The sequence below is a fragment of the Oncorhynchus nerka genome, linkage group LG12 (assembly GCF_034236695.1).
Source record: "Oncorhynchus nerka isolate Pitt River linkage group LG12, Oner_Uvic_2.0, whole genome shotgun sequence".
Classification (NCBI taxonomy): domain Eukaryota; kingdom Metazoa; phylum Chordata; class Actinopteri; order Salmoniformes; family Salmonidae; genus Oncorhynchus; species Oncorhynchus nerka.
Window position 1 is genome coordinate 76,484,987 of NC_088407.1, and position 23,955 is coordinate 76,508,941.

At 46.0% G+C, this 23,955-nt stretch overlaps 1 protein-coding gene across 4 annotated transcripts in view; it reads right to left on the reverse strand.

Moving 5' to 3' along the window:
• gphna (gephyrin a) overlaps positions 1-23,955 on the reverse strand; it is a 117,361-nt gene that overhangs the window by 68,961 nt on the left and 24,445 nt on the right. For 2 of the 4 annotated variants that reach the window (XM_065025804.1, XM_065025803.1), the window contains exons 2-4: positions 19,878-19,956; positions 1,982-2,039; positions 1,176-1,268 (exon numbers count right to left, since the gene is read on the reverse strand). In XM_065025804.1, coding sequence (XP_064881876.1) covers positions 1,176-1,268; positions 1,982-2,039; positions 19,878-19,956 — 230 coding nt within the window. Of the gene's footprint in view, positions 1-1,139; positions 1,269-1,981; positions 2,040-19,877; positions 19,957-23,955 lie in introns of all 4 variants that reach the window. The other 2 variants (XM_029675876.2, XM_065025802.1) reach the window with 1 other exon arrangement.

The following is a 23,955-nucleotide window of genomic DNA, read 5'->3' on the forward strand; positions in this document are numbered from 1 at the left end:
AATAGTGATGAAAACCTTGTTTCATTTATATTTGTTCAAGATAAACATGATTTATTCCATCCATGTCAAAACAACAAATAGCTGCTTTATCGATAAATGTGATCTAGCAGGTAAATGGCAAATATTAACCATGTATGCTGTCTATAATGCTTGTAATTGGTATCAACATCTAAGTATTACGTAATAAGTATTTATGTGTAAATTGTTATGGCTGTATTGTTTTAAAAACCCAATTATGTTGTGGGTCCATCAGACCTGCATTGGGTGAATAACAAAAACATGAACATCACAAGGTTTAAGAGAAGTGACGTTGTGTGCCCTTGAGATGAATGACAATTCAAACATGCACATTATTAAAAAAGACGAAAAAGATATGGACATACCAAAGAGAGGGGGAAGAGGGAGGAGAGAGAGGGAAGAATGAGAGAGGAAGAATGAGAGGGAAAGAATGAGAGAGGGAAGAATGAGAGAGGGAAGAATGAGAGAGGGAAGAATGAGAGAGGGAGGGGGAGAGAGGGAGGGGGAGAGAGAGGAAGAATGAGAGAGGGAAGGGGGAGAGAGGGAAGGGGAGAGAGGGAGGGGAGAGAGAGAGAGGGAAGAATGAGAGAGGGAGAGGGAGGGGGGGAGAGAGAGGGAAGAATGAGAGGGAAGAATGAGAGAGGGAGGGGGAGAGAGAGAGGGAAGAATGAGAGAGGGAAGAATGAGAGAGGGAGGGGGAGAGAGAGAGAGAGAAGGGGATGAGAGAGAGAGGGGGGGGGGCAGTCAACGTCCACAGCCAGCAGTAATCTCCAGGGATTCACAAGCGCTTTCTCCCCATCACATGCACACACTCAAGCAAATGAACATGCACTCATACACATACACAAACATAAAATAAAACACTCTCTCAACCCTAAAATATGACACACACATTGACAACGTATGCAAAATACATCATATGGAAAATAACATAGTGGAACAAAAACATGTTTTTCACAGTACGGATAAATACCTGACAAAACACAAGATAATCTATGGTTTGACAAACACAACTCTCACATAAACATGCACATTGACCATGCAGGTGCCAACCAACACACACATGTGCACGCATAGCTACCAGCTTACACTAGATCTAGGGTCAACAGTCATCCACTCACATGGACACAAACACAAACTTTGGGGTCCCCATGTACCTCGGGCGTGACATCACGGGGGGCGAACCCTGTTCCTCCGGTGGTCAGAATCAGGTTCAGCTCCTTCTCATCACACCAGTCCACCAATGTCTCCTGAGGACAGAGTGCAGAGAGACACACCATTGGCTGGCAGCAGTGTCAATCAAAGAGGTGACCACTCCATTGGCTGGGAGCAGTGTCAATCATATAGACAACAACAGACACGGGTTCAGGATAGAATACTAAAGCGCTGGGTGAATCTCAATTGTCTTTCCTTGATTCCTAACATCCTCCCTTTTCACCTCCCCTTTCTCAAATTGCATAGGAGGAGAAGATCAGAGGGGACAAACCTTGGATCTTGTCCTCTAATGTGCCTGGAAAAGGAGGCAAGGAGAGAGGACGCAAGAAATCAAAGAAAGACCATTAAAATTCACCCACTGTGTGGGACAACTGTTTCCAAGACAGAAGGGTCTAACAATAACAACTATTTAATGTAGGCCTTATGAGAGAATACATGTGAGAATCCAAAATAGGGTCACCTTTGAACTATAGCCTGCGGTGGGCTCTAGGGGGCAGCATGCAGTTAGAGTAGAGACAGCGAGAGAGAGAGAGACAGCGAGAGAGAGAGAGAGGAGGGATGGGGAGAGAAGATGGAGGGACTAAGAGGGAGAGAGGAAGACAGAGAGAGATCAGGAGAGAGAGAGAACGCAAGATGGAGAGACGAAGAGGAAGAGAGAGAGCGAAAGGGAGGGAGGGAGGGAGTAAGAGGGAGCGAGGAAGGGAGAGGGAGAGAGAGAGAGCAATAGAGGAGGGAGAGAGATATTTACCTTAATCTCATCAATCTCATCTGGGACTATTTTGTAGGAAGATATGACGCCTCCAAGCCTGTGGATGAGAAACAGAAAACAACAACAAGATCATAGTTAGTTCATATTCAGTCTCAACAAACTCACTAGAGACGGAAAGAGAGAGGGAGGGAAGAGGCAAACAAAACGGGGAGTGGAGAAATATGGAGCAAAAGACAGTAAGTAGGAGTGGGAGTAAAAGGAGAAGTGGTAAAACTGAGAGGAAGAAAAAAAGGGTTATCCTGAACTGTACTATAAGTTATGAGCCATCTGTATGTGCAGGTCAAAGAAAATGGACTCTCCAAAACAGACATTAAAGACAAAAGCGATAAGTAGTCAGTATTAGCTATTTTTAGAGAGTGATAGTGATTCACTGAGAAAATGCCATGAGACTGTTAGTTCAAATCATGTCCACTGGCGCCTACCAGTGGAAGACGTATTTACCACAACAGGGCAAGAACGACACAGTAAAGACCAGTTTGAAGTCTTCTCCTCAGAACTATAGTCAGACAAAAATATCATTTTTCTCAGCTCTTTAAATCATAAAATTGTGAAAACCACAATACACGGAAATATTGAACACAATGAACATACAACCATCAAAACCTCATTCTAGAGGGAATTCAGTCTACTGTCAAAAGGAAATCCATCCAAAGTGGGTCACAGCTAAATTGAGACATTCGAAAATGAGAATTTGTTCAACAAAACTAATCAGGATTTCCTTAATCCAGTTGTCAGAGAAACCACTTGTGTTATGTGTGTGGATTGTGTGTTATGTTATGTGTTGGGGTGAGGTACGCAGCGACTCAGGAGCTTCTAGTGAAAGTAGACACACAAAAAGGTGGAATTCCAAGATGCAGACGTGGTTTGTTGTCCTCTCGATTACTTTTTGTATATATTGCAATTTATTATTCAATCTCTTTTTCCATTTTAAATTAAATATACCTTCCGGTAACCCGCCTCACTCAATGTGACACGGATCCGCTATTGTTTTAGACCCTATAGCCAAAACTTTCATCAGAAGGTAGCCAGATAATTAGCTAAGTTACTAGCCATTTAGTCATTGTTTGCCACTGCTAGCGGCCTTTACCCTCTGCTCAGGCACCATGCGTTTATTTAGCCTGGATAATACCTGCCAGCCTCGGACTGTTTTTCTCTATGACAACGCCAGATTCCTGCCGACCATAGATCATCACAGCTAGCTATCTTCAACTGAGTGACCCAGCCCCGAAGCTAGCCCTGAGCCAGGCACATCACCCGGCTAGCAAACGAAATTCCCACAACTACAATACATCTTTTGCTATTTGGCCAGGTCCCTTCGTCGACGCGGTGCCTAGCCGTACCACCACGACTGACCTGCAGACGTAATTCCATCAGCTGTGCCCTCAACCGGCCTTTGCCGGACTACGGAGCAGACGCTTCTCCTTACCCCGGACTGCTAACTTTAAGCGCCGTGTCTCCCGGGTGCTAGCGTAGTAATGGCTACCCCGCGGCTTCCCTGTTCCATCTATTGCTGTTCACTGGACCCTATGATCACTTGGCTACATAGTTGATGACTGCTGGACTGTTCATTTATCACGGTACTCCACTTTGTTTAACTTTGTTTATCTGTCGGCCCTAGCCCCGAACTCAGGCCCTGTGTGTAGTTAATCGACCCTCTCTGCCCACCATTTTACCTGTTGTTGTTGTTGTCTTAGCTGATTAGCTGTTGTTGTCTTACCCGTTGTTGTCTTAGCTAGCTCACCCAATCAACACCTGTGATTGCTTTATGCCTCGTTTTATTTCTCTCTCAAATGTCAATATGCCTTGTATACTGTTGTTTAGGACAATTAGCATTATTTTAGTTTACTGCGGAGCCCCTAGTCCCACTGTACATGCCTTAGATACATCATTTGTCCCACCTCCCACACATGCGGTGACCTCACCCTGAAAAACCAGCATGTCCAGAGATGCAACCTCTCTTATCACTCAGTGCCTGGGCTTACCTCCACTGTACCTGCACCCCACCATAACCCTGTCTGCACATTATGCCCTGAATCTATTTTACCACGCCCAGAAATCTGCTCCTTTTATTCTCCGTCCCAAACGCACAAGACGACCAGTTTTGCTAGCCTTTAGTCGTACCCTCATCCTACTCCTCCGCTGTTCCTCGGGTGATGTGGAGGCTAACCCAGGCCCTTTGTGTCCCCAGGCACTCTCATTTGTTGACTTCTGTGAACGAAAAAGCCTTGGTTTCTTGCATGTTAACATCAGAAGCCTCCTCCCTAAGTTTGTTTTACTCACTGCTTTAGCACACTCCACCAACCCCGATGTCCTTGCCGTGTCTGAATCCTGGCTTAGGAAGCCCACAAAAATTCTGAGATTTTCATACCAAACTACAACATTTTCCGTCAAGATTGCAACTCCTCCCCCTTTGGCAGTTCTATCTACTGCAGAGATAGCTTGCAAAGTTCTGTCACACTTTCCAGGTCTATGCCCAAACAGTTCGAGCTTTTAAAAATGAATCTCTCCAGAAATAAGTCTCACTGTTGCCGCCTGTTATAGACCCCCCTCAGCTCCCAGCTGTGCCCTGGACACCATATGTGAATTGATTGCACCCCATCTATCTTCGGAGTTCGTTCTGTTAGGTGACCTAAACTGGGATATGCTTAACATCCCAGCAGTCCTACAATCTAAAATAGATGCCCTCAATCTCACTCAAATTATCAAGGAACCCACCAGGTACAACCCTAAATCCGTAAACATGGGCCCCCTCATAGATATTATCCTGACCAACTTTCCCTCCAAATACACCTCTGCTGTTTTCAATCATGATCTCAGCGATTACTGCCTCATTGCTTGCATCCGCGATGGGTCCGCGGTCAAACGACCACCCCTCATCACTGTCAAACGCTCCCTAAAACACTTCTGCGAGCAGGCCTTTCTAATCGACCTGGCCCAGGTATCCTGGAAGGATATTGACCTCATAACGTCAGTTGAGGGTGCCTGGTCGTTCTTTAAAAGTAATTTCCTCACCATCTTAAATAAGCATGCCCCTTTCAAAAAATGTAGAACTAAGAACAGATGGTTGGTTCACTCCAGACCTGACTGCCCTTGACCAGCACAAAAACATCCTCTCTTTCTAAAATGATCTGCCGCCATTGTTGCAACCTCTATTCATTTAGTCCGAGATCCCCAAAGGTTGGAAAGCTGCCGCGGTCATCAACACTCTAGACCCAAACTGCTACAGACCTATATCCATCCTGCACTGCCTTTTTAAAGTCTTTGAAAGCCAAGTTAATAAACAGATCACCGACCATTTCGAACCCCACCGTACCTTCTCCGTTGTACAATCCGGTTTCCGAGCTGGTCATGGGTGCACCTCAGCCACGCTCAAGGTACTAAACGATATCATAACCGCCATCGATAAAAGACAGTACTGTGCAGCAGTCTTCATCGACCTGGCCATGGCTTTTGACTGTCAATCACCGTATTCTTATTGGCAGACTCAATAGCCTTGGTTTTTCTAATGACTGCCTTGCCTGGTTCACCAACTACTTCGCAGATAGAGTTTAGTGTGTAAAATCGGAGGGCCTGTTGTCCGGACCTCTGGCAGTCGCTATAGGGGTACCACAGGGTTCAATTCTCGGGCCGACTCTTTTCTCTGTATATATCAACGATGTTGCTCTTGCTGTATACATCTGGCCCTTCTTTGGACAACGTGTTAACCTCTTGCTTCTACTTGGGACGCTTGCGTCCCAACTAGAGCTCTGGAAATGCAAATGCGCTACGCTAAATGCTAATAGTATTAGTTAAAACTCAAAAGTTCATTAAAATACACATGCAGGGTATCAAATTAAAGCTACACTCGTGAATCCAGGCAACAAGTCAGATTTTTAAAATGCTTTTCGGCGACAGCATGAGAAGCTATTATCTGATAGCATGCACCAATACACTACAACACAAAAGCACAGCAGGGGACGTAAACAAAATAATTAGCATTTCGGCGTTACACAAACCGCACAATAAAATAGAAAACAGTCATTACCTTTCACCATCTTCTTTGTTGGCACTCCTAGATGTCCCATAAACACTATTGGGTCTTTATTTCGATTAAATCGGGCCATATAAAGCCAAGATATCGTTATATGTAGACTGTGTGATAAACGAAAAAACAGCGATTTCACAACGTAACGTCATTTTTTTTAATTCAAAAAGTAGACGATAAACTTTCACAAAACACTTCGAAATACGTTTGTAATGCTACTTTAGGTATTAGTAAACGTTAATAAGCGATAAAAATCATCCGTAGGCGATGTAAAAATCATTAGCTGTCGTCTTGGAAAGAATTTCACGAGAGAGCTCTTCCAGAATGATCTGGGCGGAGACTGGAGGTAAGTGGTGCCCCTGTTTCGGTTCAACCAAGAATCAAAGATGATTCAATTCACAAGACTCTAGACAACATGGGGATGCTGTGGGAGTTGAATGCTCGGTCTTATCTAATTCGGCTCACTGTTAACAATTGCTGGAAGTGGCGCAAGGATATTTATTTCCATTTTCTGTGATCAGGTTTTCCTGCGCTTTCCGATGTAACGCACGTTATGTTATAGCCACAGTCGTGATTTAACCAGTTTTAAAAAAGTCCGAGGGTTTCCTATCCACACATTCTAACCATATGAACGTACTATATTCCTGGCATGAGTAGCAGGGCGCTGAAATGTTGCGCGATTTTTAACAAAATGTTCAAAAAAGTAGAGGGTAGGAGCAACAGGTTAACTAACCTCCAAATGAGCTTCAATGCCATACAACACTCCTTCCGTGGCCTCCAACTGCTCTTAAACGCTAGAAAAACCAAAAATGCATGCTTTTCAACCGTTCACTGCCCGCACCCGCCTGCTTGACCAGCAACACTACTCTGGATGGTTCTGACCTAGAATACATGGACAACTACAAATACTTATTTTCCACCATATTTTGCAAATAAATTCATTAAAAATCCTACAATGTGATTTTCTGGATTTTGTTTTCTCATTTTGTCTGTCATAGTTGAAATGTTGAAGTGTACCTATGATTGAAATTACAGGCCTCTCTCATCTTATTAAGTGGGAGAACTTGCACAATTGGTGGCTGACTAAATACTTTTTTGCCCCACTGTAGGTGTCTGGCTAGACTGTAAACTCTCCTTCCAGACTCATATCAAACATCTCCAATCCGAAATCAAATCTAGAATCGGCTTTCTATTTTGCAACAAAGCCTCCTTCACTCACGCCGCCAAACTTACCCTAGTAAAACTGACTACTCTACCGATCCTAGACTTCGGCGATGTCATCTACAAAATAGCTTCCGGTACTCTACTCAGCAAACTGGATGCAGTGCCATCCGTTTTGTTACCAAAGCGCCTTATACCACCCACCACTGCAACCTGTATGCTCTAGTCGGCTGGCCCTCGCTACATATTCGTCGCCAGACCCACTGGCTCCAGGTCATCTACAAGTCTATGCTAGGTAAAGCTCCGCCTTATTACAGCTCACTGGTCACGATAGTAACACCCACCCGTAGCACGTTCTCCAGCAGGTATATCTCACTGGTCATCCCCAACACCTCCTTTGGCCGCCTTTCCTTCCAGTTCTCTGCTGCCAGTGACTGGAACGAATTGCAAAAATCGCTGAAGCTGGAGACTTACATTTCAGCTATCTGAGCAGCTAACCGATCGCTGCAGCTGTACATAGTCCATCTGTAAATAGCCCACGCAATCTACCTACCTCATCCCCATATTGTTTTTATTTACTTTGCTGCTCTTTTACACACCAGTATCACTACTTACACACCAGTATCACTACTTACACACCATCATCTGCTCATCTATCACTCCAGTGTTAACCAGCTAAATTGTAATTCCTTTGCTACTATGGCCTATTAATTTCCATACCTCCTCATGCCATTTGCACACACTGTATATAGACTTTCTTGTTTTTCTATTGTGTTGAATGTACGCTTGTTTATTCCATGTAACTCTGTGTTGTTGTTTCTGTCCCACTGCTTTGCTTTATCTTGGCCAGGTCGCAGTTGTAAATGAGAACTTGTTCTCAATTAGCTAACCTGGTTACATAAAGGTGAAATATATATACTTTTTAAATAAAATAAACACACGCACACACACACTTGGAATGACCCTTTCAGCAGTAGTAAAGTGGTGTTAAAAGAGAAGGTGGTATCATCTCATCGGTTTGTCTATAACAGCAGTGATGCTTGTCGAAATGCCCTCCTGATTTGATTGGGGGAATGTTACTCCCAAAATTCCAGATTATTCTGGCCTAAGGAGATAGAGAAGGAGGAGGACATTCGGAACAGCTGGAGAGAAGTAACGACAGAAGATGGGAAGAGGGACAGAAAGAGATTGGTGTGTTTTATATTTACATAAGTTTGAGCGGTGTGTGTGTGTGTGTGTGTGTGTGTGTGTGTGTGTGTGTGTGTGTGTGTGTGTGTGTGTGTGTGTGTGTGTGTGTGTGTGTGAACCGCTGTTCCTGTCTACAGCTGCTGAGTCCCAGCTGTGCAGATCTGCTCTGTTTTGGGACAGCTACATTAATAAATTCAATCTACTATGCACTCTCTCTCCCTCTCTCCTCTTCCTCCTCTCCCTCCCTCCCTCTCTCTTTGCCTCCCTCACTCTCCGGCCTCCCTCCCTCTCCGCCTCTGTCTCTCCTCCTCTATCTCATTAACTACTCTGTCAGGCCACCAAAAGCTACACTTGAACAAGTCTCTCAAGTGTGCAGACGTACAGATACATTAACTACCCTTTCTATCTCCCCATTGCTCTGTAATTGTCCCTCTTCATCCATCTCTTTATCTCCGTCCCTTGTGATGGACTCTAACCCAGTGTCCGGAGCGGAGAACAGGTATTTAGCGCCAAGTCATTCATGTGAAGGAGACGTAAAAGTGAGCGTGGTTGATCCCCCATCTATTCTCATCTGCTCTCATTAGCGAGAAAGAGGGGTGAGGAGAGAGAGACGTTGCCAGGACCCTGTTAGTGAGTGAAACAGGTTTAAAGGGTGATGTATCAAGAGCCATCCTCTCTCCCTCCCTCCGTCCGTCCGTCCAATCCTATTTCTGTCTATCCCTGCCAACACTCATTAGCGACTCAGAGCATCCTGTCCCTTGATCACAGCACCGCCACACACGGTCACTCACACTACACTGACACTAACACACACATACGCATTATTTTTTTAGGGCAATTAATTGTAACTTTCTGACTGCATTGTTGGGAAAGGGCTCGTAAGTAAGCATTTCATGGTAAAGTGTAATGTAATTCAAGTGAAACGTTTATTTTTCATTTGTACCTTTATTTAACTAGGCAAGTCAGTTAAGAACAAATTTTTATTTTCAATGACGGCCTAGGAACAGTGGGTTAACTGCCTGTTCAGGGGCAGAACGACAAATGTGTACCTTGTCAGCTCATGGGTTTGAACTTGCAACCTTACGGTTACTAGTCCAACGCTCTAACCACTAGGCTACCCTGCCGCTACTTTTTGCAGGGCCACACAGTGTGTTTGTCTCTCTCTATGTGTGTGTGTATGTGTGTGCGTATCTGTGTGTGTGTATCCAAGTTTATGAGTGTAACTGGTGTACTAGTGTACAGCCCCAGACTGTGTATGTGTGTAGTAGTCAGGTGTTGGTACAGTGGATGGATCCTAGCGTACAGCCCCAGACTGTGTATGTGTGTAGTAGTCAGGTGTTGGTACAGTGGATGGATCCCAGTGTACAGCCCCAGACTGTGTATGTGTGTAGTAGTCAGGTGTTGGTACATCCTGCATGGACATCCTTGCAGTCTGGGCATTAGAAACCACTTAGCTAGCCTTGCCTTTAGCTAGCATTACAGTCTAGGCACGGGAAGGGAGGTGTCATGGAGTCATCTATCACAGCCATCCTCTGGTGCCTCAATGGTCCACAACACACACAGGTGCCTCAACGGTCCACAACACCAGGACACACACACACGGTGCCTCAAATGGTCCACAACACCAGGATACACACACGGTGCCTCAATGGTCCACAACACACACAGGTGCCTCAACGGTCCACAACACCAGGACACACACACACACGGTGCCTCAAAGGTCCACAACACGATGCAGACCTCGTGATATCAATTGTGGCACCAGAATAATTGGACCGAGATTATTCGATTATTTAAATGGCACGTTACACACTGGTACCTGACCCTTAACTCTGCGAGGATAGAGGGAGGGAGGTTGACATGGCTGGATGGAGGGTGAGAGAGAGATGCAGAGGGAAGGAGGGAGAGGGATGAGGAAGAGAGAGAGAGAGACAAGATGATCGTGGACTTCAGGAAACAGCAGAGGGAGCACCCCCCTATCCACATCGACGGGACCACAGTGGAGAAGGTGGAAAACTTCAAGTTCCTCGGCGTACACATCACTGACAATCTGAAATGGTCCACCCACACAGACCTCGGGAGGCTAAAGAAATTTGGCTTGGCACCTAAAACCCTCACAAACTTTTATAGATGCACAATTGAGAGCATCTTGTCGGGCTGTATCAACACCTAGGACAGCAACTGCACAGGCCACAACCGCAGGGCTCTCCAGAGGGTGGTGTGGTCTGCACAACGCCTCACCGGGGGCAAACTACCTGCCATCCAGGACACCTACAGCTTCCGATGTCACAGGAAGGACAAACAGATCATCAAAGACAACAACCACTGGAGCCACTGCCTGTTCACCCTGCTATCATCCAGAAAGCAAGGTCAGTACAGGGGCAACAAAGCTGGGATGAAGAGACTGAAAAACAGCTTCTATCTCAAGGCCATCAGACTATTAAATAGCCACCTCTAGCACATTAGAGGCTGCTGCCCCATATATAGTGGGGCAAAAAAGTATTTAGTCAGCCACCAATTGTGCAAGTTCTCCCACTTAAAAAGATGAGAGAGGCCTGTGTTCAACATAGGTACACTTCAACTATGACAGACAAAATAAGAAAACAAAAATCCCAAAAAATCACATTGTAAGATTTTTTATGAATTTATTTGCAAATTTTTCAACCACTCCACAAATGTCTTGTAACAAACTATAGTTTTGGCAGGTCGGTTAGGATAACTACTTTGTGCATGACACAAGTCATTTTTCCAGGACGACTTGTAAGGCTGTCTTTAAAGATTTGATCTCTCGCTCCAAAATGAGGAGCTCCTGGAGGGTTAAATTTGAATGAGATTTGTTGGTCCATCAGCTGATTCTGGAGGCTGGGTCCATGGCTTTGAAGGCTTCCTCCAACCTGACTTCTCTTGCCAGGATGTTTGTGCCCTTGTCAGCCAGGATCTCATAGGGTTTCCTCCGTCGGGAGATAAACCATCGTAGGGCCATGAGGAAGGTTTCAGTATCCAAACTCTCCAGTATGTCCAGGTGGACACATCTAGTTGTCAAACACTTGAATAGAATGCCCCAGCGCTTTTCCACTCGACGACCTAGCTTGACTGTCAAGGGGCCAAAGCAATCTACTCCTGTTGACCAGAAAGGTGGTTTGAGGAGGCACAAGCGAGCAGGGGGGTAAATCTGCAATTTTGGGCACAGTGACTCCGGCCTGCCATCTCTGACATTCCCCGAAGGCGTATTTGTGCTTACAAATCCTCCAAGTATCCAAGTACTTACGCCTCATGTCCCCATACTCTCTCTGGCCCTGGGTGGAGAAGCCTCTCATCATAACTCTTGATGAGGAGGCTGGTAATAGGGTGTCTGGAGTCAAGTACAATTGGGTGGATAGCATTGGGATCCAAGACTTCTGCTTGGCGCAGCCTCCCTCCGACTCTGATCATTCCGAGGATTTGGTCAGAGAAGAGAGAAGACGGCTGTCTTTAGCCACTTCCCTACTGGCTTTCAGAGATTTTAGCTCCTCAGGGAAGCTAACTGCTTGTGCATGGTGGAGGAGCATTGTCTCTGCTGCGAGGGAGGTGGGTATGGAAGCCACCCCATCTGAGGTCTGGTTTGTGGCGGCGATCTGATCCGGCAGTGTTTGGGATTGTGCTAGGTCAGGGAAAGCTGTTGCTGGTTCCGTAGAGCATTGGGCGGACTTCCTTAACTCATGAGCTTCAGTTGGTTGCGGAGGGGCCGCACGACTGGGGGCTGTCGGCCACTTGTTCCCTGGTTGGGACAAGAATGGTGATCCCAAGCTCCAGCGATGGGGTTGAGCCAGTTCCTTAACTTCTTGACGCACCCATCCCGTTAGCGGGATCATTTTCGTCAACATCCGCTGAATTGCAGGGCGCCAAATTCAAATTAAATTACTAAAAATATTTAATTTTCATGAAATCACAAGTGCAATATAGCAAAACACAGCTTAGCTTGTTGTTAATCCACCTGGTGTGTCAGATTTCAAAAAAGCTTTTCGGCGAAAACATACCAAGCGTTTATGTAAGGACATCTCTCTCAGCAGACAAAACATTACAAACAGCTAGCAGCAAAGTAGATTGGTCACAAAAGTCAGAAAAGCAATAAAATGAATCACTTACCTTTGATGATCTTCAGATGTTTGCACTCACGAGACTCCCAGATACACAATAAATGTTCCTTTTGTTCCATAAAGATTATTTTATATCCAAAATACCTCAATTTGGTTGGCGCGTTTTCAGAAATCCACAGGCTCTAGCGGTCACGACAGGGCAGACGAAAATTCCAAACGTTTTTTTATAATCAATCCTCAGGTTGTTTTAAAAAGAAATATATATATATAATCAATCATATTTCAACCGGACTGTAGCTTCTTCAATAGGAGAGAGAGAGAGAACATGTCTGCTCCACTCTGTTGGCGCATGCAAAACACTGCTGTCACCCAGCCATCCAATGACGCGATGTTATCTTTCTCGCTCATTTATCAAAATAAAAGCCTGAAACTATGTCTAAAGACTGTTCACACCATTTGGAAGCCATAGGGAAAGGAATCTGGTTGATATCCCTTTAAATGGAGGGAAGGCATGCAATGGAACAGAGAGCTTTCAGGAAAAACAGCACTTCCTGGTTGGATTTTCCTCAGGTTTTCGCCTGCAATATCAGTTCTGTTACACTCACAGACAATATTTTAACAGTTTTGGAAACATTAGAGTGTTTTCTATACTAATCTGACAATTATATGCATATTCTAGATTCTGGGCCTAAGAAATAGGCAGTTTCATTTGGGTACATTTTTCATCTAAACATCAAAGTACTGCCCCCTACACTCAAGGGTTTTACCACGAATAACGTCATCAGCAGGATTGTTAACGCTGTCAACATACCTCCAGTCCTGGACTTCTGTTAGGTCTTGGATTTCCGCAATGAGAGTTCTGACAAACACCTTATACCTGCAGGACTCCGACTTGAGCCAGGTCAATACAGAGGTCGAATCACTCCAGTAGATGACCCTTTGAATTGGCAAGGTGAGCTTGGTTCGCAAGGTAGAGGCCAACTGGTCTCCGGAAAGGACAGCGCTGAGTTCCAGCCTAGGCATTGACAACTGCTTCTTGGGTGGACCTGGCCATGACAAAGGAAACATGGGTGTGGCCTGCCTTATCCTCCAATCTTAGATCGGAGCGAGCTTATGTGGCGGTTTCCTACGTGTCACAGAACACATGCAGTTCTGGGCATGATCCCAGTTGGTCAACACAGGGTGGTACATAACATCTTGGCATTTGGACTTCAGCGAGCTCTGATAACTCTTTCCCAACAGATCCATTGTTCCACTAGGTCAGCCGAATGAATTGGTCCATCCCAGTCCCTCCTGCTCTGCCACTGGTCCTGGACTAAAACTTTGGCCCGGGTTGTATATGGCAGGATATACCTAAGGGGTTCATATTGACTGGCCAGGGTCCAATAGATGGTGCGCAGAGTGGGGGTTTTGGTACTCAGGGCTGAGCGGTGCTTCTACCCCAGGGTGTCCGGTATGCAGCTCCATCTCAGTCCTAGAGTGGGCTCTTGTGGGTTAGCACCAGACAGACTGCGATAGCCATAGTTCACTGCTACTGGACCTGGCTTGTGCGGGAGGTGCTGGATAACCTCCGCTCTGTTACTTGCCCACTGTCGGACCTCGAATCCCCCTTTGGACAGGAGATTCCGTACTTTATCAATGAGTGCTTTTTCTTCAGCCATAGATGGGACGCTCTGTAAGCAGTTATCCACATAGAAGGCATTGTCCACTGAATCCCATACTTCAGGGTCACTGTCTGGGTGCTCCCCTGCGTGTCTCTGCAGAGCGTATATGGCACAGCAAGGACTGCGGGTGGTGCCAAATGGGAGTATTTGCCATTCATAGATTGTGGGCTCTGCGTCTCGTTCCATATCTCACCACATGAACCGGAGCAGTGTAGTGTCGGAAGGCATCAGACGAATCTGATGAAACATGGCTTTGATGTCTCCACTGTTGGCTGTGGAGTGCTGCTGGAACCGGAGAAGGACACCGAGCAAGGAAAGACCTAAGGTTGGTCTGGGGAGTAGACAGTCATTCAGGCTTTGACCAGCAGCTTGGAATGAAAAGTTGAAGACAAGTCTGTACTTTCCACCGTGTTGATGGATAACATGGTGAGGGAGATACCAGGATTCGCTGAGTGAGTTTCCCTCTTCGTGCGCTGTCACTTTGGTGACATAGCCTGCCGTCACATGAATCGCTCGGTCACAAACTTCAACAAGCTCAGGATTCTTCACAAGGCGTCGCTCTGTTCCACGCAGTAGGGGGAGTACAGCCCGTGTTGTGGTTGCCAGAGGAGGATGGTTGGGCACCCGTAGCAGTGGGGTCGCGTACCTCTGAACGCCATCCATTTCAGTGGTGGTGGTGTGCTTCTCCAGGAGGTCTAATGCATAGGAGTCATGTTTCGAGTGGGTGACCTCCTGTAGCTTCAGGTTGGAGAAGGTGTCCATCTTCCAGAGCATCTCCACATTCCGAATGAGGTCAGTGGCTGGACAGGGGGATGGAGCTGGTTTGCTTCTGGTGAAGAGGACTTGCTGTGACTGTACAGCTTGGGTGGAGAAAAGTAGATGGGCTGGACCTTGCACAGCCAAACCTAAGGATGTATAGACAGCAACGGGCCCAACTTCTGGTCCAGCTCGTATAGGCTTGGTCGGGGTGACGAGATGTGTGTGTGGTCTGACCCAATCAGGATGAGTGGCGCAACCCTGGTCAGGTTAGGAAGAGGCAATCCTCTGAGATTAGGACATTGTTTCTGTAGAACACTTACCAGGTAGGAGTGCTGTGCGAGATTCAGGCCATCTGCCGTGAAGGCATTGGTGACGTTATAGGACACGTCCCTCTTTCCTGAAGGTGAAACACTGAAGGTCACAGCAGAGCCTTTCACTTGGATAACATCATGTCGACACCGTTCTGAGATTAAGGATCTCGGGGGTCCCCTCCAGGTTAAGCTGACGGGTGGCCGCTGGGAGAATGATTGTTCTTTCAGACCCATCATCTAGAACGGCTCCTGCCTTCACTTTGCAGAGTGACCTTGACCACCTTCAACATGACCCTTGGAGACAGGTTCTGCTGGTCAAGGTATGGCATACTCCGCTCCTTCTGTGCTTGGGGAATTACATCATGCAACACTGAGATGGATTTCCTTACAGCGATTGCAGGGTTTCCTCAATGTGCAGGTCTCTGCCTTATGGCTACGGGCACATCGCTCGCCTGAAGTGATCCAGGCCTTCAATTGAGGTTGAGTGAGCTTTTTTACCCTGGGGCATGAGCCAAGGAAATGCCCCTTACTATTGCAATAGTATGGCTGGTATTTGATGTTCTTGCTCCTGAGAGAGGTCTTATTCCCGGTTCCTCCCTGGATTCACTATTTAAGTACATGGTAGTGGGATTTGGCCTTTTCTGTCCCTCCTAGCATTCAAACTCCTTCCTTCCCCCGAAGGCTATGGCTGAGATCGTGGCCTGGTGAGCGATGCTCTTTTCCCTCGCCTTCACCTTCAACCATGCAGCAGTGTATGGTGTTGCAGAGTGCATAAAGGATTTGGCCAGCTAGTATGCACTGGGAAACCGCAAGTGATCCATCAGTACTTGGTATTTGTAGCATTCTGACAGATGACTGAATACCCAGTAGGCTCTCCAATACCATTTCCAAAAGGACAAATTCACTCTCCTTTCGCCTCTCAAAGCATGGCAGTTTGGGTCTGAGAATTCCATAGGCTGAGGCTATTAACAGTTTCATAATGTTGGCTCCCTCTTCTGGTTGCGTGAAGGATAAACTCGGGACTGCTGATGAGCTCACTGTGGACTCATTGGGCCTGTCCCAGACCCTCCATTGGTGGCAGCCGGAATTGGGTGAGAGCCCACCTGATGGTTGATGACTGGCCTGGCCCAGGCCCTAGATGAGAGGAACGTTTGCTGTGGTTGGTAATTGGCGAAAAGGCGAAGGAGGGGTGCTTTCCCTAGATTAAGGAGGAATGCTAACTTGTGTCACTGGTATAGAGGGTGTTGGCGGAGCGGCCTGTTCCCCGTGCTGGCTGTTGACCTCTGAGCCTTCAGGGACTATGTGCCATGCTGTACCAGAAGAGCAGATTGGGAAAGAAAGGCAGACAGGTCAGGTCCATGTGAAGAGGTGGTCAGGTCAACTCCCTGTTCGTTCCTCTCCAGGAAGGATGAGACCATCCGTGCCTCCTCCAATTCTCTTCTTGCTTGACAGTGCCATCGCTGTTGTGCCAGGTCCTTGGAGCTCTACGGGCCTGCACATCCAATAGGAGACATCGTTCGTCTTTCCTCCTCAATCTGAAGCTCATTTTCCTCCACCGCTAGTAGTTTCATCCTCTCGTAGGACAGCGGTCTGTGAATCGCTGAGGGCTAGTGAATGGCGGCTGCCATGGCCACTTCCAAAGGGGCATCCACTGGTCGAACTCTCACTCCGTCTTTAGTGCCTCGACGATTTCCCATTAGTTAAGGGATGAACGGGCCTGCCTCAGGAAGATGGTCGACCGTTGCGGTGGGAGTTACCTCCCCCATGGATTTTTCCTGTAGATCACTTTCCCATCCCAAAGCAGTTTCTGGTCCTTGGCTTGAAGGGGATGATTGATGGCTGAAACGTACAATTAATCCATCGCACTTTGAGCTCTGGTGGGCTTGACCTTTGATGTGGGAAACTCGACCACATAATCCTTAAGATAACCAGGTGCTTGTCTGGTCCTTCTGATGCTGCTGGTGGTTGAGGATGAAGCCTTCTTTGTTGCTTTAGGCATAGCTCCTGGATCTTATATTTGTTCCAAGACCTTTCCCGCAGCTGCTCTTTTCTCCTCTCTTCTTCCTTCCAGTGGACATAATTCTTCCTTCTCCTCCTCCATTTCCTTTTCACCTGTCTTTGGTTCAGTCATTATCCGGCTCGAAGGACCATTGAAAGATTAGTGGAATCAGTGTGGGTAGCTGGACAGGTAGGATGACTGACAGTGAAGGTGAACAGGTCAGGTGATAGATGAATGGATGAGACTGAGACAGGAATTCCTTTAACCATAAAGTGGTATATTTACTGGGTTCATGGACGCACAGAACTTCTGGAATAGACGGAGTTAAGGAAGAGAAAGCAGCGAGATCGGGCGATGGCGATTTTCTCCTTTTATGGAGTTGAGATCTGTCAGACATTTCTACCTGACCTAATTAAAGCACCCCTGGCCCCGCTGAGCAAGTGGCCATGAATTAAATGATTCTTCCACCAACTCCATGGGCCTTTTCTACAGTCAATGTCAAGAACTTTGAAAGTTTCTTCAAGTGCAGTTGCAAAAACCATCAAGTGCTATGATGAAACTGGCTCTCATGAAGACCGCCACAGGAAAGGAAGACCCAGAGTTACCTCTGCTGCAGAGGATAAGTTCATTAGAGTTAACTGCACCTCAGATTGCAGCCCAAATAAATGCTTCACAGAGTCAAAGTACAGACATCTCAACATCAACTTTTCAAAGGAGACTGTGTGAATCAGGCCTTCATGGTCGAATTGCTGCAAAGAAACCACTACTAAAGGACACCAATAAAAAGAGACTGCTCGTGTTTCTTGGACCAAGCAAATGGGCATTAGACCGGTGGAAACCTGTCCTTTGGTCTGATGAGTCCAAATGTGAGATTTTTGGTTCCAACCGCCATGTCTTTGTGAGACTCAGCGTAGGTGAACGGATTATCTCTGCATGTGTGGTTCCCACCGTGAAGCATGGAGGAGGTGTGATGGTGCTTTGCTGTGACACTGTCTGTGATTTATTTAGAATTCAAGGCACACTTAACTTCTTCGATATAGGGGGCGCTCTTTTAATTTTGGGATAAAAAAAACGTTCCCGTTTTAAACAAGATATTTTGTCACGAAAAGATGCTCGACTATGCATATAATTGACAGCTTTGGAAAGAAAACACTCTGACGTTTCCAAATTATCTGTGAGTGCCACAGAACTGATGCTACAGGCGAAACCAAGATGAAATTTCAAACAGGAAATGCCCCAGATTTTGAATGCGCTTTGTTCCAATGTCTCCTTATATGTCTGTGAATGCGCAAGGAATGAGCCTACACTTCCGGACGTTTCCCCAAGGTGCCTGCAGCATTGTGACGTATTTGTAGGCATATCATTGGAAGATTGACCATAAGAGACTACATTTACCAGGTGCCCCGCTTGGTGTCCTCCGTTGCAATTATTGTGCAATCTCCAGCTGCGTGTATTTTACCATTTGCTTCAGAGGAGAAGCCAAACTGCCACGAATGACTTATCATCGAATAGATATGTGAAAAACACCTTGAGGATTGATTCTAAACAATGTTTGCCATGTTTCTGTCGATATTATGGAGTTAATTTGGAAAAAAGTTTGGCGTTGTAATTACTGAATTTTCGGGGGTTTTTCTTAGCCAAACGTGATGAACAAAACGGAGCGATTTCTCCTACACAAATAATATTTTTGGAAAAACTGAACATTTGCTATCTAACAGAGTCTCCTCATTGAAAACATCCGAAGTTCTTCAAAGGTAAATTATTTTATTTGAATGCTTTTCTTGTTTTTGTGAAAATGTTGCCTGCTGAATGCTAGGCTTAATGCTATACTAGCTATCAATACTCTTACACAAATGCTTGTGTAGCTATGGTTGAAACGCATATTTTGAAAATCTGAGATGACAGTGTTGTTAACAAAAGGCTAAGCTTGTGAGCCAATATATTTATTTCATTTCATTTGCGATTTTCATGAATAGTTAACGTTGCGTTATGGTAATGAGCTTGAGGCTATAATTACGCTCCGGGATACGGGATTGCTCGACGCAACAGGTTAACCAGCATGGCTATCATAGCATTCTGCAGCGATACGCCATCTGGTTTGTGCTTGGTGGGACTATCATTTGTTTTTCAACAGGACAATAACCCAAAACACACCTCCATCCTGTGTAAGGGCTATTTGACCAGGAAGAAGAGTGACGGAGTGCTGCATCAGATGACCTGGCCTCCACAATCACCCGACCTCAACGCAATTGAGATGGTTTGGGATGAGTTGGATCGCAGCGTGATGGAAAAGCAGCCAACAAGTGCTCAGCATATGTGGGAACTCCTTCAAGACTGTTGGAAAAGCATTTCTCATGAAGCTGGTTGAGAGAATGCCAAGAGTGTGCAAGGCAAATGGTGGCTACTTTGAAGATTCTAAAATATATTTTGATTTGTTTAACACTTTTTTGGTTACTACACATTTCCATTGGGGTTATTTCGTAGTTGTGATGTCTTCACTATTATTCAACAATGTAAAAATAGTACAAATAAACAAAAACCCTTGAATGAGTAGGTCTCCAAACTTTTAACTGGTACTGTATATATACACTTTGTTAAATGGACTCGTTCTGATATTCTACAGCACTGTTGGATAAGCATTTCGCTGCAACTGGCATAACACCTGCAAAGTCTGTGTGCGTGTGTGTACTCACAGTGATGGGTCGTGGACCAGATCTTTGAGGTTTACTCCACTGCGGTCCTCAGCCAGGTTCCTGAAGCAGCTGTCACTCACTGTAGAGAGAAATAGAAAGGGTGAGAGACCGAGAGAGAAAAAGAGAGAGAGTGAAAAAGATAGAGAGAACATGCGGTTAAAATTGGCAAAAACACAGGGCCGTGGGGTGAGACAGGGACGCAGCTTGAGCCTCAGCAGCTCTTCAACACACACACACATACATATACATATATATATATATATATATATATATATATATATATATATATATAAAAAAGGAACATAACATTTGACATACCAGTTTGGATCTGGCTAAAAATACTTGAATCAGTTATAGAACCCATTGTCCTTTATGGTTGTGAGGTCTGGGGTCCACTCACCAACCAAGAATTCACAAAATGGGGCAAACACCAAATTGAGACTTCTGCAAAAATGTTCTCGGTGTGCTACGTAAAACACCAAGTAATGCATGCAGAGCTGAATTAGGCCAATACCCGCTAATGATCCAAATTAAATTCTACAACCACCTAAAAGGAAACGATTCCCAAACCTTCCAAAACAAAGCCATCACCTACAGAGATTTGAACCTGGATAAATAGTTTTTTAAAATTCTATTGGAAGGCTTGAATCATTTGCAATTATTTCTGTCTCCATATGATATGGTAAATATATAGAATGCAAAAAACCTCTACATTTAAATGGTATTAATATTCATTTGCATATATTTCCATTAATTCCCATATATTTCCGTTAATTCCCATGGAATGTTTCCACCTCTGAATATTCCCCAAAATGTGCATCCCTAGCTGTGACATCACACCTTGTCTCTATCATCACTCTTTTCTCAAGGGCGTGGGAGAGAGAATAAAAAAAGAGAGAGAAATAGGCATGAGGACAAAGATGAGAAAAGGATAGGCTAAATATAGTAAAGTGCAGGCGAAGAGAGAGAGAGGGGGGGTGGGGAGAATGGGTGTGGTGGTTGTGGCAGTGTGATGGCACCATGGCTGTGTGGTCTGTGCTGGAGCACTGACCTGTAGCCTGGTAAATAAATTATAAAGCACTGACAATTCAACCAGCAACACTGAATGGCCTCATGTTTTCTCTCTCCACTCTACTGCTTCATCCTCTGCTCTGCTCCACATCAGAGACAGAGATACAAAGAGACAGAGACAGCGAGAGAGAGAGAGAGAGAGAGGGGGGCGAGAGAGAGTAGGGGAGGACAGAGAGAGGCAGAGTGGTGTCAGACTTGCTTCATAATTGCAGCATTCCCAGTTACCCGCTTATTCCCTTATACTCAAACGTTTTCACTCTCTCTCAATGCCCAGTGCTCTCCCCTACTTAGAAACTCTTCATCTTACACTCTCCTTCCCCACTCTCACTCGTTCTTCTCCCTTTTACTCTCCCTCTCACCCCTTGTCCTCCTCTCCCCTCCTAACCCTTGATCCATAGGCCACAATTCCCTGCAGGAGAGGGAGGGAGGGATGGAGGGAGAGAGGGATATCTTCTCCCCTCTTCTCTCTCCTCACTCTTGTCGCTCTCTCTCCTTCTCTCTTTCTGTGCTCCAACTGAGGGCCATGTGGTTCAAAATGTGTTGGAGGGTAGAGTAGCCAATATAGAATAGGGTAGAATAGTCAGAGGGAACGGCCAGAAGTAGCAAGGTGATAGTGAGATTCCCACATCTCTCTCTGGTGAGATGCCAATGTGCCACAGCTCCAGGAAACAGAAAGAGAGAGAGAGCGAGAGAGAAAGGAAGGAGCATTATGACTGTGTTGTAGTGACTAGATTAGTAGTGAGTGAGTGAGTGAGTAACCCAAGCAATGTACAGGGTCATACGCCCATTCCCTCATTAACCCTTTCCTCTTCTGTCTCTCATCTCTCACTCTTTCTTACCATCTCTCCTTTCACACCAACAGTACAAGGCCCAGTGACACACGGGCATTTCCATTGAAAAGGACCCATGAGTACCAACATGTGAAGTCATAGGAGAATATCAAATTGAAAAAATATAGATATTTTGGGGAAATTAAGGCCTAGATCCATTTTTCAACCATTTTCCATATTAAAAATGAGGCTGAAGTAAAGGCTTTGATTTCTTATATGTTTTCTTTGATGCCTTGACGTTAACGTCCACAGACTTACCAGACTGGACCAAACCTGAACCTGGCCTGGTCACACCCCCATCCCTAGTGCCTGGTCACACCTCCATCCCTAGTGCCTGGTCACACCTCCATCCCTAGTGCCTGGTCACACCTCCATCCCTAGTGCCTGGTCACACCCCCATCCCTAGTGCCTGGTCACACCCCCATCCCTAGTGCCTGGTCACACCCCCGTCCCTAGTGCCTGGTCACACCCCCGTCCCTAGTGCCTGGTCACACCCCCGTCCCTAGTGCCTGGTCACACCCCCGTCCCTAGTGCCTGGTCACACCCCCGTCCCTAGTGCCTGGTCACACCCCCGTCCCTAGTGCCTGGTCACACCCCCGTCCCTAGTGCCTGGTCACACCCCGTCCCTAGTGCCTGGTCACACCCCGTCCCTAGTGCCTGGTCACACCCCCGTCCCTAGTGCCTGGTCAACCCCCATCCCTAGTGCCTGGTCACACCCCCATCCCTAGTCAACCCCCCATCCCTGGTGTCTGGCCACACCCCATCCCTAGTGCCTGGTCACACCCCATCCCTGGTGCCTGGTCACACCCCATCCCTGGTGCCTGGTCACACCCCCATCCCTGGTGCCTGGTCACACCCCATCCCTGGTGCCTGGTCACACCCCCATCCCTGGTGCCTGGTCACACCCCCATCCCTGGTGCCTGGTCACACCCCCATCCCTGGTGCCTGGTCACACCCCCATCCCTGGTGCCTGGTCACACCCCCATCCCTGGTGCCGGTGTTATTGATAGCCAAAAACAGGACCATTTTGTTTTTCTCAGTAGCTAACGCACTTTCAACATTTCTATAAAAAAATCATTGTGTTAATGATGGCGGATGGATTGATTTCCAAGTTTTCAGTATATGTTTTTTCAAGATGAGAAGAGAATCGTCCAGCCCATTGTGTATCTCACGACACCCCAAACAGTATATGCCATGTCTTGAAATACAGTTTAAGTCAGAAGTTTACATACACCTTAGCCAAATACATTTACACTTAATCTTAGTATAAATTCCCTGTCTTAGGTCAGTTAGGATCACCACTATATTTTCAGAATGTGACATGTCAGAATAATAGAGAACATGATTTATTTCAGCTTTTCTTTCTTTCATCACATTCCCAGTGGGTCAGAAGTTTACATACACTCAATTAGTATTTGGTAGCATTGCCATTAAATTGTTTAACTTGGTCAAACATTTCAGGTAGCCTTCCACAAGCTTCCCACAAAATTTTGGGTGAATTTTGGCCCATTCCTCCTGACAAAGCTGGTGTAACTGGGTCAGGTTTGTAGGCCTCCTTGCTCGCACACACTTCCAGTTCTGCCCACAAATGTTCTATAGGATTGAGGTCAAGTGATGGCCACTCCAATACCTTGACTTTGATGTCCTTAAGCCATTTTGACACAACTTTGGAAGTATGCTTGGGGTCATTGTCCATTTGGAAGACCCATTTGCGACCAAGCTTTAACTTCCTGACTGATGTCTTGAGATGTTGCTTCAATATATCCACATAATTTTCTTTCCTCGTGATGCAATCTATTTTGTGAAGTGCACCAGTCCCTCCTGCAGCAAAGCACCCCCACAACATGATGCTGCCACCCCCGTGTTTCACGGTTGGGATGGTGTTCTTCGGCTTGCAAGCCTCCCCCTTTTTCCTCCAATCGTAATGATGGTCATTATGGCCAAACAGTTCTATTTTTGTTTCATCACACTAAAGGTCATTTCTCCAAAAAATATGATGATGTTTGTCCCCATGTGCAGTTGCAAACCGTAGTCTGGCTGTTTTGGAGCAGTGGCTTCTTCCGTGCTGAACGGCCTTTCAGATTATGTCGTTATAGGACTTGTTTTACTGTGGATATACCTGTACTCGTTTCCTCCAGAATCTCCACAAGGTCCTTTGCTGTTGTTCTGGGATTGAT